Source organism: Aulonocara stuartgranti, assembly GCF_965226115.1.
Source record: "Aulonocara stuartgranti genome assembly, chromosome: 9".
Taxonomy (NCBI): domain Eukaryota; kingdom Metazoa; phylum Chordata; class Actinopteri; order Cichliformes; family Cichlidae; genus Aulonocara; species Aulonocara stuartgranti.
This window is the reverse complement of record NC_138960.1, coordinates 18,104,183-18,117,429: the sequence shown is the minus strand read 5'-3', so window position 1 is coordinate 18,117,429 and position 13,247 is coordinate 18,104,183. Positions and strand designations below refer to the sequence as shown.

At 38.9% G+C, this 13,247-nt stretch overlaps 1 protein-coding gene across 1 annotated transcript; it reads right to left on the bottom strand.

The window, feature by feature from the left end:
• Positions 1 to 109: 109 nt before the first annotated feature.
• Positions 110 to 11,947, bottom strand: tfr1b (transferrin receptor 1b). Its single transcript, XM_082546662.1, has 19 exons — positions 11,874 to 11,947; positions 9,882 to 9,936; positions 9,451 to 9,658; positions 9,160 to 9,331; positions 8,912 to 9,049; positions 8,474 to 8,558; positions 8,195 to 8,317; positions 7,790 to 7,885; positions 7,542 to 7,681; positions 7,184 to 7,353; positions 6,970 to 7,089; positions 6,793 to 6,878; positions 6,639 to 6,702; positions 6,359 to 6,426; positions 6,211 to 6,278; positions 4,260 to 4,350; positions 3,915 to 4,142; positions 3,693 to 3,827; positions 110 to 2,826 (listed from the first exon to the last, which is right to left on the bottom strand). Exons 2-19 carry the CDS (start codon positions 9,912 to 9,914, stop codon positions 2,614 to 2,616), a joined length of 2,238 nt encoding a protein of 745 aa, XP_082402788.1. The 5' UTR covers positions 9,915 to 9,936; positions 11,874 to 11,947; the 3' UTR covers positions 110 to 2,613.
• Positions 11,948 to 13,247: the final 1,300 nt, after the last annotated feature.

Below are 13,247 nucleotides of genomic sequence, written 5' to 3'. Positions count from 1 at the left end.
ATCTGAAGAGGGAGAAAAACTTAAAAAAAAAAAAAACCCTCAAAGCTGAACCTGCCTTTAGCTATAACATAAACCGTAAGGATTAAGACAATGAAGGAGCGAGACAGTCTTTATGCTAAGCCAAAGGGTTTATTACAATTTTCTACTGAACATGGATGTCACGATAAAGAATGTCAACAACATCTGAAGTACAGAAATCAGTCTCAGTATTTTTCAGCAATACAGTGAGCCAAAACAAATTTTCTAATGATCACATTTCTAGTTCAGGATGTGGAGAAACTTATTCTTGTAATGGATGCAAGATAATACAGGAGTAGCTGAACTAATGAAATCGCTTAAATAATGAAACAGTTTTTCAGTGACTGATCCTTTTGATACGATTAGTAGCTTTTAATATCCTGTACTGATTTATGACATTTTAACTTGACGGTTATAACTCTACTAATTCAGGGATAACAATTCAAAAGGTTGGAATTATGATCAAACAACCACAAATAAATTTAATTTGGACAAGTGAAACTGTAATATTGTTCCACTCTGAGCTATACTTTAGTAACATGCAGTGAGGAGAAAACCCATGCAAGTGAATTCATTTGTGTTTTCAGTCACTAACAAAGAAAAGAGGTTTTGAGGTCACAAGGCTAACAGACCAGGTTTGTTGCTATAACTTTAATGATTATAGTGCACTCATTTCAACATCCTCCAGTGCTTAGAATTATTGTATAAGCAGTAAAAGCCTCATATGGACTGGATTCACTGGGAAGGCAGTAGGTAATTTAAAATAAAAAAAAAAAAAAAGGATAATGAAAGCAGCAGTTTCCCTGTTATGTCAATTAAATGTCGGAATTTTAAAATAGGCTTGCCTATCCTTCAAGGTTAAGTCACATTAAAGTAATAATGTAGTTATAGACATCACAGCTATTAAAAGAGCGAGACCCTGTAAAAGCTTCAATATGCTACTGCAGGGTAGATTTAGGTGTGTAGCCCCTTTCTCCTTTTCCCAACCACTTCTCCTTGAGGATCAGCAAGTTACAATTTGATTAAATTAAGAAAAACTGATTAAACTCAAAGAGCAAAATTGTGAATCTGATGCAGGTACTGACACTGGTATACTTTTATTGGTGCCACAATTTAAACCTAATTGGCTATGAGCCCCTACTGATTATAATAACCCTATAGACACAGAACTATCAATTCATATTGAAAAGTTAGAAATGTGAGTATTGAGTTTTTCCTAGCTGATTTATAACCAATACAAATGACAAATTGCTTTTCCCACCACCTCATCTAGATGACTTTGTTTATGCGCCGTTTGGAATAATGTCCTCATTTTCTACCTCGACCTGTACTGTCAATCCTGCCCAGATGAGGCTCACTATGATTAGAAATAGTATTAAAGAGGAAATGTATGCACAAACAAAAACAGTAGGAACCAGAAGAGTGCACACACTCTATGAAGGACAATACCTATATGCACACAAAACAAAAGCCCAAAACAAATAAATAAATAAAGTATAAAACTCTGGGAAACACTGTTCCCGATAAGTTGTTCCACTTTTCAAGTGAAATATGAGAGACACTGCTCTCGATAAATACACGTATACAAAAAACACACAATGGTAGGCAAAAACTACCGTCACTGTTTATCATTATGGAAGGCACTGCTCCCGATAATGCGGTTTAATTATGGAAGGCACTGCTCCCGATAAAAATATTACAACTCATTAAATGCTCCAAAGTAGACAGTGCAACATAAAGGTCTCTTTGAGCTCGGAGGATTTAGTATTGTGCCTGCATTGCTTTTGTTTTTTTTAAACCTTATTTGACATTCACTTTGTCACCAATTGCAGAATAAACCTCTTTGCTTGTGATAAATAAACAATTTTCCACAAACTGCAGACAATTTTTTTGTTTCCTTGCCAGCTTTAGTCAGGCATTGGAAAAATCTCATTAAATACATTTTTTTTTAATCTACCAAGATACAATTTTTATACCCTTAATTTCTCCACAGATGCACTTATGTCAGTCTATTTGTGAAAGCCTGCTTTTACAGCAGCTCAACGCTAAAGGAAGAAAAAGAGGGTAGAAAGATTAAACTTTATCTGGGTCTTTTTTTCCCAGCAACATTTGGAGTCATTTCTGTAGCAGATACTGCCGTAGGTTTCGACAGTATAACCGTCATAATTATGGAAGACACTGCTTCCGATAATGTCGTATAAAAAGACAAACAGCTTTATAGTGGACACTGCCACTGATAAATAATTAAAAAAACAAATGCATATAAGGTCTTTTAGTGCTTTGATGGCAAGTGGTCGCAGCAAGGGCTTCGAGTCTACTTGAGAGGAGGTGGATTTGTCAGTAGCATTTCATTTCTTCAAGTAATCCTTGTTCACAGTTTTCAGCCCTACACTTTAACACTGTCCTCTTCGAGACTATTTGTGGAATTGATTTGAATTCCCCTGAAATCTGAGCATGAGCCTATAACAAAGGTTGGGGTTTCTGATTAACGGCTTGTGCTTTTAAGTGCTGATATTGGAGCGCTATGATTTACTTTCCAAAAAATACACATGCAAACACACAACTCCCACCCTCACATCTCTGCGTCCCACCAATTTAAATTTCTTCATCGAGGTCCCAGATGTTTCCCACCATGGCATTGGCACATCCCTGCAAGTTCCAGGTGGCTAAGGCCAGCTGGGTGTGGAGTACATCCACGTCAGTAGTCTCAGCAATGGACGCCAGAGTGTGGGAGCCTCGGCCAAACAGTAGGTGACGGAAGGGAACCTTAACAGGTGAGACGTATGGGGAGAGGAGGCTGTGCTCAACCTTTAGTTAAAAAACAAAAATTCACATAATTAGTAACTACAGAATAGCTCTTGCTCATTTTTTCCTTGTGGTTCCAGAAAAGAATGCTAGACTAGGTGTAGAAAAAGAGTCCCAGCTTTTTATTCATTTCCATCAGCTGGGATATAAGACACCAGGACGTCACTACACAGTAACTAACAGATAAGGTGCCATAAAACAACGTCGGCCACTTGTGTAGATTGCATGCATTTCCATGCCATGCATGTTTGCACGTTGCAATAAATCGATGCACCCACTTACCATTTCTTCTATCAAAATATAAAGCAAGGAACCTTAGAATATTGTGCTCAAGATTTTTTGCACAATATTTTAAGTTGGGTCAAACCACATCACTAGTTTTTTTTGTAATTAAAATACAAAATCCAGCATCTTGTAGTTTTTTTGTTTTGTTTGTTTGAACTTAAAACTCTTCTGCTAAGTAACAAAATGGCATGTCTGAGCTTTTGGTTAATGACAATCTTGTGTAAACCAACATTTTCTGATGCGAGCACAACACTGCAACACAGACGCCAAGCTTGGTCTGTCAGCATCTGTGACATCTATAAACTGACTGAGCTTACAATTCCATGTGGCCTTAGTTTTCCTCTTTTAGTAAAACTAGAGGAAAACTAGGGCCACAGATGTTTTGCATGCTCGTCAAGCTCACAGTTGAGCTTTAGGTATTACAACTTACAAAAATTAGGAATGAGAGGGGAGAGACAAATTAGATTGAGGTTCATCAAACCTGAACAAATGAGGGGTACGGAGCAGAAAAGTATTTTCAAAATGTATAGTTTTTTTAAATTACAACACACGACCCAGCAGAGGTCTTGTAATACATGCATTACCATCATGATCCTGTTGTTGAGGATTCGACAGGCTTCTTTGTCATCCAAGTTGGTGTTGGCAATGTCATTGTAGAGGTTACTGGCAGCACGCTGGAAGGAGCCTCGTGCACGGTTCAACCAGCTGGGACTCAAATCCTTCACCAGACAAAACAAATATTCTTAATCACATGAAATTCATAACATGGATAAAAATGAAACAAAAAGAGTCAGGAAGACGCCAACCTGCGAGAGCAGCCGGATGTGTTTGTAGACGCCCACCACAGCCTTGGTGAGAGTTTTGCTGTACCGGTTCACATCCAAGCTCAGCAGGTGGTCGTGAACCAGGTGCAGGGCCATCTGACCAGCAAACTGCGCTGCTATCGCCGTGATCTCGTTGGTTTGATTGTTGGTTTCATAGTTAAGTTGGTCCATGGTGTCCAATTGAGTGCCATAATAAGTGTAGACCTCAGACTTAAGTGGAGAAACATACAGACAGTTCAATACACATCACTGTTTGCTTAATGTTTAAAATGACAAGCAGACTTTTTTTTTTTGTTTTTTTAAATATATAAATGAACCACCCCTCACATTTGGTTTGATGAAGTGAAAGGAGACTGAGGGAATTCCAGAGAAAGCCAAGAAGGGATAGGCTGGGTCATCTATTGTCATCGGTCTCATTCTGCATGCAGGGAAAGAAGAAGAAGAAGAAAAAGAAAAAAAAAAAAGTTATTGTAGATGGGTAAAACAGAAAGAAACAAAGTAATCCCTGATTATCTGCTATGAAATTTTTATAAGTGTTTAGACAGTTATTTTAAAGGGGCCAATTATACTTATTTTTGGCTCTAGTAGAACAGCTTTGTAGGACTCACACTTATTAATATTTTTTAATCTTATACAGAGCCTTTGTGTAGTCACTCAGCTCATCCTGTCTGAAACGAGCCATTTTAGCTCCTCTTCCTTACTTCCAATTGGTTCCCCACTTTCGAACAACAGGTGGATTGGGGTTACAACCGGAATACCTGGGATGACCATATTAAGCAATATTCCACTCGTTATGGCATTCAGAGCCGTGTGAAGCTCAAGCTTTTGTCTCAAGAGGGTGGTTATAAAACTGCACCAACATGTGAAAATATTCTGATAACTGGCAGAAATTTGCAAGCTTAAAGAACATCAGATTTCACTGATTATTAGAGTCGTTTTACTGTACAAACTATTTAAGATCACTAGGGCTGCCACAAACGATTATTTTGATAGTCGACTAGTCACCGATTATTTTTGCGATTAGTCGACTAATCAGATCATGCATCCATTGGACGTAAAACGTACAGCTTATTGCACTAGCAGCATCTGCTCTTATATAACTATCATTAGCTTACAGCTTTAAGTGTTTAAGGTATGTGCTAACTAAAAATAAAGACAAGATGATAGTTTGTTTCGGTGGTGTTTAATAAACTCCTTGCTATCTAAAATCTAACAGGACACCGGAGTATATTCTCGAGCATCTCACACTTCTGATAATCAGTTGTCTGACTTTTATTCAGCTGTGTAAAAACTATAACTTTAATCTCAGCCAAACAGATTTACTCAGGAACAAATAAAATACTAAAAAAAAAAAAAAGCCAAACAATAACATTTTTAAGTTATCTAAATGACTTGTATATCATGTTTAACCTGATTAGTGAAAGATGGCGGTGGGTTTGAAAACGATTTGCCAGGAGTCCGGTGTTCTCACGGGCTCTAGTGAGCCTTGCCCCCGGCTAGCTATCGAGCTAGTGGGTAACAGACGTCTCCGAAAACGTCAGAGCGCTTTTGAAAATATGTGGTGTCTTGATAAACTGAGCAGATATTTGAGGTTTACACGGCTACATTCTCACCTGAAAATATGTTAAACGTTGATTTTGTGACCCAGAAAGAATAATAAGAGTAATATTAAAACTAACTAGCTGCCGCCATTGTTGGAAACTGAGCTGGGCTGTGCTATGAATTCTGGGACAGAGCTACTTCTTCGGGATTTAACGGCAGCTGGCATCCTTGTACATGCAGTGCTGCCATCTTCTGTTTCAGTCCGTTATTACACTCTTAAATCCTACTACTTATTCCTGCATCTTTTGTGATCTTACAAAGCTTCAAACGACGCGTCGACTATTAAATCAGTCGTCGACGATTTTGATAGTCGACTAATCACGATTACGTCGACTAATCGTGGCAGCCCTAAAGATCACCTTTGCCAACTTTGAAAATATACATATTCTCACACACACACACACACACACACACACACTTTAATTTTGCCTACATAAAAGCTTCGACTTGCAAATGTATATTTAATGTTTTAGGACTAGCTCATCAGCCAGATAGTTTAATAAATGAAGGTGTGCAATCTCAGAGTACAATCAATCATCATCAGTCAAATATTGTCCAGGGGGCCTGTTTATAGTAAATCCATTTGTACCCTTCATATGCAAGAGTGTTCCTCTCTATTACTTGACTAAAGTTTTATGCACTGTGGTTCATTTCACTACACTGGTTTCCTACTTACACATTAGCCTCCCACATTGTTTCTCCTGCCATGTTGTACACCGTGCCAGCACCAACAGGACTATTAACCTTTAAGAACAAGGCAGATTACAGTCAGCACAAACTATCCATTTGTACGAAACGTGTATCACTATGAATCAGTGTAATACCTCTTTCATCGTGGTCTCAAGGAGGCTGTAGAGCAGTGGACTTGCTGAGGCCATAAAGCCCCCCTTACCTTGTAAAGGAGAGAAAAAAAAAACACACACACACACACACACACACACACACACACACACACACACACACACACACACACACACACACACACACACACACACACACACACACACACACACACACACACACACACACACCAAAAGAGGTCAACTGACAAATGCCACCGTTTAAGTGCTGAGATGTCCTGCATGTGTAAATTTGTCTACATACCCATGACAACCCCATCCAGGCTTATGTAGGTGAACACTTTTTTGTCAATAGAGGCCATATAACCCTTAAAAAGGAAACAAAACAAACAGATGAGACATGTTAAAACACTATCAACACAGCAGGCATTTCCTTTCAAAAGGTATTCAGTTCTCACCTCCAGCCACTCTGTAGCGCCAACACTTCCATATTCTCCTGCACTCCAGCTCGCAAACACCAGGCTTCTCTTGGGCCTGAACCCATCTATAGACGACATGATACTTCTTGCACTGCAGTCCAGTGTACCCAGTCCCACCAACTGTTGTTTGTATAGCATTTTGTTTTTATTCCTTACCATTCTCGACCATTTCACGGAAAGCTTTGGCCAGCTGCACCAGTACTGAGGTGCCAACAGTGGCTCTGGCGTAGCCGCTACCCCAGGCATCCCTCTGAGCTCCCAGTACAATGTAGCGATCTGCAGATTCATGAACAAATCCATCTTAATGTCACACGTCTTGGCCTAAGACTAAGCAAAAGCTAAGTCACGCCAAATAAAAGTTTAGTCTTACCAGGATCATCAAATCCTTTGATCACCCCAAACACATTATGGATCTCCTTGTTCACCAGCTTGTTGTTGACCTCAACAGTGATGTTCTCAACGCCTCCCAGCCTGTAAGACACTTGCTTGAATCCACCTTTAAAACCACTTGTTTCATCTGGTTCAGGACCACCAATTTTCCTAAAAGAACACAAATGAAAAAAGTTTTAACTGTGGCAGATATATACTGAACTGAGGTGTCTGGCAGCTGTCCTGTTTAACTGATGCTGAGCCATGATCATCATGGTCATCACACAGCGGGTAAACATGAATGTTTCTTAATCTGTAGAACACTGTTCATGTCTGCATTGATCTGTGTGTGGCCTTACTGAAGAAGTTTTACAGCAACACTGCGGGTGATAGTCTGGGCTGGGATTTTGGGGAGGCCAGATGACCGAGTTGGGGGAAACTGGGTGTGGTTAAAGGAGGGGAATCCAGGGGTGTAGGGGTCACCTGAGCCCAGATGGACCTGAAGGGGACATGAAAACACAGATTCAGGTAAAGGGGGGGGGGGGAAATTCCACTATCATAACAAAACAACACTTTACTGCCTACTTGACTTATTTTACAAACTCACATGTCCATAGAGCACAGTGTCAGCTACATAATTGTAATCAGCTTCATCGGGGTAGATCAGAACAGCAGACGCCCCTCTATCTGCAGCATTGGCCACCTGAAAGAAGGGGAGGGAAAAAAAAAAACTAAATTTTGTTCCTGGAACAAAACCTGCTCGTCAGCTTCCTTAATGTAAATGAATCTCAAAGCCTTCCAAGTGAAGGCTGATCAATGTAAAAGATAAAAGTTTAAGCTGAATTAAATTGAAAGTTTTTCAATTTAAAGAAAACTTTGACAACCAGCTGTGAGTAACTGAACCCATTTCCTCAAAGTTGCAGTTAAATTTGAGTTACTCACAAGTAGAATTCATTTTTCTAACGCTTCACTCTGCTGCCCTACCTACACCATCTTCATCATGCACACATACCTGCTCTGCAAAACTGATCTTTCCAGCACGGACGAGCAGCACGCAGCCTTTTAACTCAACCTTATTTTTATTCACGATATCCAGGTCCTCTTTACGCCCATAGTTGCCGTACACAAGTTTGCCCTGTAAATACCAATTAATAGCAGTTAGTTAAATTAACAAGATACACAAGGTTTCTGAACAACAGTCCTAACTACAAATCTTCTGACATTCGTGGTTTGTGTCACAGGTTTCAGAAAGTGAAACTAAGGTGGTTCTTTGCCAAAGCTTTAGGCTCACCTGAACTCTGTCTGTAGCGCTGTAGGCCAGATACCCAGTAAGGCTGAAATCTTCTGAACCAAACTGAACCTTGTTTGGATTCTGGCTGCAAAGGAGAAGGCAAGAACCTGTTAAAAATTATTTTCCTTGGACACACTTTATTTTACAGGTTTGTGACATTTCAATCCATTTCTCGTCACAAACATGCATGTGTGTTCCAGTGTTTATTTAACAAATATACAACTTATAATGAAGCATTAGAAAATGTCAATGGACAAATCCAGGTGTAATTTGTAGAATTTATTTTTTTTGATTTTGTAACTCCTCCTTTTACACTAAACAGTTTGGTGTGCAAAACTCAAATCAGGAAATCACAGAGATAGAAAGCCTCCCTCTGAATTAATGCCACAATCATTTAATTAAATAAAAAACTTTTTTTTTTTTTAAAGTTCCAGGTACCTGTCTGGGATCGGCAGCTGAACATAGTGGATGTCTGTCCAGGGATCCATCTCTAGTTTCTTGAATTCATCAAAGATGCTGTTTGCCAAACTCATGTCTTTATCACTTCCTGCTGAACACCCGGGATTTTCAAAGTCCCTGCAGAAAGGACATCTTATTTACTTTTTCTGTTGGCATCTCAGTTTAGTCTTGAAATGATTGACATTAAATGTGTGTTTGGTTTGAAGGTGTGTGCGTATTCAGTGTACCCTAGAGTCTTTTGAAAGGCCTCCCTGGTCATTTTCCTCGCAAGAAGTTGAGAGATGTTCTTGAAGTCCATCTCAACCTCTGCAGGTTGTGCAACTGGAGCTTGTGTCACTGGGCTGCAGTTCAGCAACTCCACTTTAGGTTTACTGTGACTGATATAACCAACCAGATAGCCTGGAAGACACAGCACACACCAAAACCGATTAAAATGTAGTACATACAAAGTACATAAAGAGTCATTTTCCTTTCTGTAGACTTGGATTAGTATAAGAGGTTTTCAGAGCATAACCTACCAACGATCAATATCAGCAGGGTTCCCAGGAGCAGGAAGGCAATGGAACACCGGCTATAATTTTGAGGTGCCGGCCTGAAGCTTGGTGAGCCCTCGGCCTCCACGTCTGTAAACTCCTCAGTGCCATCTTCAGACAGTTTGACCTCCAGATGCCTTTCTCCATTCTCTGTGGGCTGCAGGGGGAACCTGCTGTAACGCACACTTCTAACCTGGAGAAGATCAGAGTGAAAACTATGAGAGCGACACGCTCCAGATTCAGCAGCTCCATAAGTAGTGACAATGCTACAGTTGTTTTTAATAAAAAAATAAAAATAAAAAAAAAAAGCTAAACAAAGCTTGTCACTTTGCGATTGCTTCCGTTTTATCAGTTTGCTCATGATACAAACAATGATAAAGACGTGACAATGTGCAAAATGTAGGCTGTGAACGTACCACGCCGTTAAACGCCAATCTCATCTGATCCATCGCTCCTGGTTTTGTTGTTGTTCTAAAAACAGAATATAGAACAAAGAGGCGATGAGGCAGTGGGCAGCAAAGAGAGAGAGGCCAGGAGAGCGCACGAGAGAGAAGGGAGGGGGGGAAAAAAAGAAAAGCAAGTGCAGCAAGTCAGGTAACAGAGCAGCTATTCATGGAATTGCTGGGTGGAGTGTTTCCTCTACACTAACTGCCTTAAAAACCTTATTTTATATACAGTAAAACCTTGTTTTATATACACGGTATTCTCTATCTGAGCTGTGGATCACACAGGATTTGGCTTTTCTGGTTGTTTTTGGGAATGCAAAGAATGCAAATATGTGCAGGAAAGACTTGGACGATAATGGAGGAGACACAAATCCCTTAGGGGGTCAGGAAGGACATCTGGTATCAAAAAAAAAAAAAAGCCAGCGCAGAGCTGCAGGGGCTGTCTCCTGTGGTCCCGCACAGACGACAAGTTAACAGAAAATAAGTAATTGAGCCAGTTCTCAAGTAAAATAAGGATAAAGAATAGTATTCAATTGTCTTTACAGTACCATGCAGTTTACAGCTCTGCTTGGCATACAATACTGTGTCACCTTATGAAGGCTGTGCTGTTTGTTGTTGAAATTTGTTTTATTAACACTATGTGGCTCAAAGTGCATATAGAGTGAGAATCTGTTTAACTATATACTCTGTATAAGGGAAGAATGAGATCTGTGCAGTGCAGAATTACAGCATCTCTTTCTGCTATCCAGCCCTCTCATCTACAAGATGTGGGCCTGTAACAAACAGGAGCAGCCTGCTTCTTAATATATTACATCCATCAGTTAACCAGCGCACCCAATGGTTGGCACGAGTGGTTCATACTAGCAATGTTTAGTTTTCTAATCAACTTACAGGGGAGTAATATTACAGCCAGTACTAAAGATGTAATAGTTTATGTCTCTCTGCTGGACAAACTGTACTGAAATGAAACTATGGAACATTATCATACCAGCAAACATCAGAAAAAAAAAAACTGTAATTGTTGGTTGACTAATATCAGTGACCAAGTTTATCACATAAAGGCACCACACAACAAAAACGTTTCATCATTTTTTTTTGGCATTTAAAAACACCAAGAGCGTAACCAGGAAATATATACTGAAAAAATAAGCTAAAAATATTTGTGCTATCTAAATGATGTCTGCTTCCTTATGAGTTACCGTATTTACTAATCCTTCTATTGAAACATGCCATGTGTGGTTTACTCAAAGGAGGAAGATTTCCCCATGTGTCACGTCCTTTGAAGACATTTTGTCAGCCTGCAGATAATACAAGTACTTCCTGCTGCAGTGCATCTTACAGCCAGCAAGTAACATAGTTTAATTCAATGATCTTCAAATAAATCCTCCCTCCATTAAGGATAAGGCTTACATACATTTATAAAACATTACCAGAGCAAGCAGGAATGAAGCAAGAATTTTAGCCCTGGTTTTGTGTGTTCATGTTCTGTTCTTTTGTATACTTCATCTGTTTGTATGTTGCATACTCTTTGTTTGTCCAATAAAGTTCATTAAATAAATAAATAAATAAAGTTCTAAAACAAGAAGCCGTTGGGGAGTGGTTCCTGAAGGTTACATCATGTACCAGCTCTAAGTGAACTTACACTTGCAGGCCCAATCTTAATAATAACGCAGAATGCGTTGTTATTATTAAGATTGGGCAAAAATAAAAGCATTACATATATGTTTTACGGCTAACTATAACAGTGAAACATGGTGGCAAGAGAGTGCATTGAAAAGCCAGGTGACATTGCACACTATTAAGATAATTAGCAAAACGTTCGTTTAACACATATTCTGAGTCATTGCTTCACAGGAATCGAATGAAACGCACTGCAGCTAAAGAAAAGGCTTTCTTTTCAAAATTAAAATACATTCGCGAATGATTGATTGATTATTATAAGACCAAAGCGAGGACTCTCACCTTCTCGACGTTCTACAACGTCCGCCTCCTTACTGAAAAGATTCCTTTCTTTATAAAGCTGTGCCACTTCCGGGTCGTCTGTTAACACACATGCGCAGAGCCTGTGATTTGATGTGCGGAGAAATGTGTTATACATCTGTACAAGTATAATTTAATGAACAACTTAAAATTATCTCAGGAAAATTTACTGATTTTTTTTAGTTGTTTGGGTTTTGTTTTTTTTGTTACGTATGTTTAATAAGTTTGGATAAAGAAAACATTAAACAGAGCTTTTCTGCCTCCAAAAATTACACCTTTAAACTGTAACTTTGTGATACTAATAAATGTATATGTATTTTTTTCACATGATTTTTTTTAAAATTGCATGACATAATAGTACATGAGCTACACAAAAATGTAATAATTAAATAATTATCCAGGTTTATCTTTTGCAGTGTCTCCATTAGAAATAATGTTATATGCCACTGCTATTATTTTATTTTACAGCCCATTTATGGAGCAACATCTATACTATTTTAATTTTTACGTCTATTGACATTATATTTGTGTTAACCTTACGACAGACTGGCAACCTGTCCAGGGTCATATAACCCTCCACGGTGTCCAGGGACAACCCTCACTAGGGTTTAAATACCTGGGACTCCCCCACCTGCCAAAACCTGGATCAATGATAACCTACACATATATATGTAGCTTTTAGCATGATTAGTTGATCCAGTATGAACTTTTGGTACCATTTACCATAATTAAAGAATTACAATGTATTTATGTATTTCAACAAGTAACAATTGGACCCTTAGAAGACGTTTGTACTTAATAGCTTTCCCACAGTTTTATTTGTCCATTACTTTTAAAAGGTTGTGGCTATTTTTCTTCTGATCTTGTGCAGTGTAGCACTTGTAGTACATTACAAAACTCGCCATTGTTAGCAGTGCTGAGAAATATGCTTTATTAAGTGGGTGGAGTTTGAAATAATGAACCTGGATTGTTGAGGCCAGGCTTCACATACCACACGACACCAATGCTTCTGTGAATAATGACTGAATTGTTGGCATGCTCTGTTCCTTCATTTTTATTTATTTTTTTAATCAAATGCCTTTTGTAGTCTACTTCCTTTTACCAAAACAAGCAGGACAGGAGGAACAAAATACTGAACAAGCACACATTTATAATTACGCCTCATTACTAACAACCACCCACTATAATACAAATGAATGGGAAATCATGCTGCTGTACACAGCCATCTGTGGAAGACACTTACAGTAACTTTAGCTCATTCTGTGATGTCAATACTGTGATGTATCCATGTGATGTGGTTAATGCTGGCCTGAGAAGACATTTCAGTCATCCACTCATGTGACAATTGTTTCTTCT

Bases quoted from the DNA above. Each gene is read 5' to 3' on its own strand.
- tfr1b (XM_082546662.1), bottom strand. From the start codon at position 9,914: ATGGATCAGATGAGATTGGCGTTTAACGGCGTG. The intron at 6,703-6,792 runs GTGAGAACTGAA...TTCCTTTTTAAG, and splicing joins GCGCTACAGAGTGGCTGGAG to GGTTATATGGCCTCTATTGA. The intron at 3,828-3,914 runs GTTGGCGTCTTC...TGTCTGGTGAAG, and splicing joins ACATCCGGCTGCTCTCGCAG to GATTTGAGTCCCAGCTGGTT.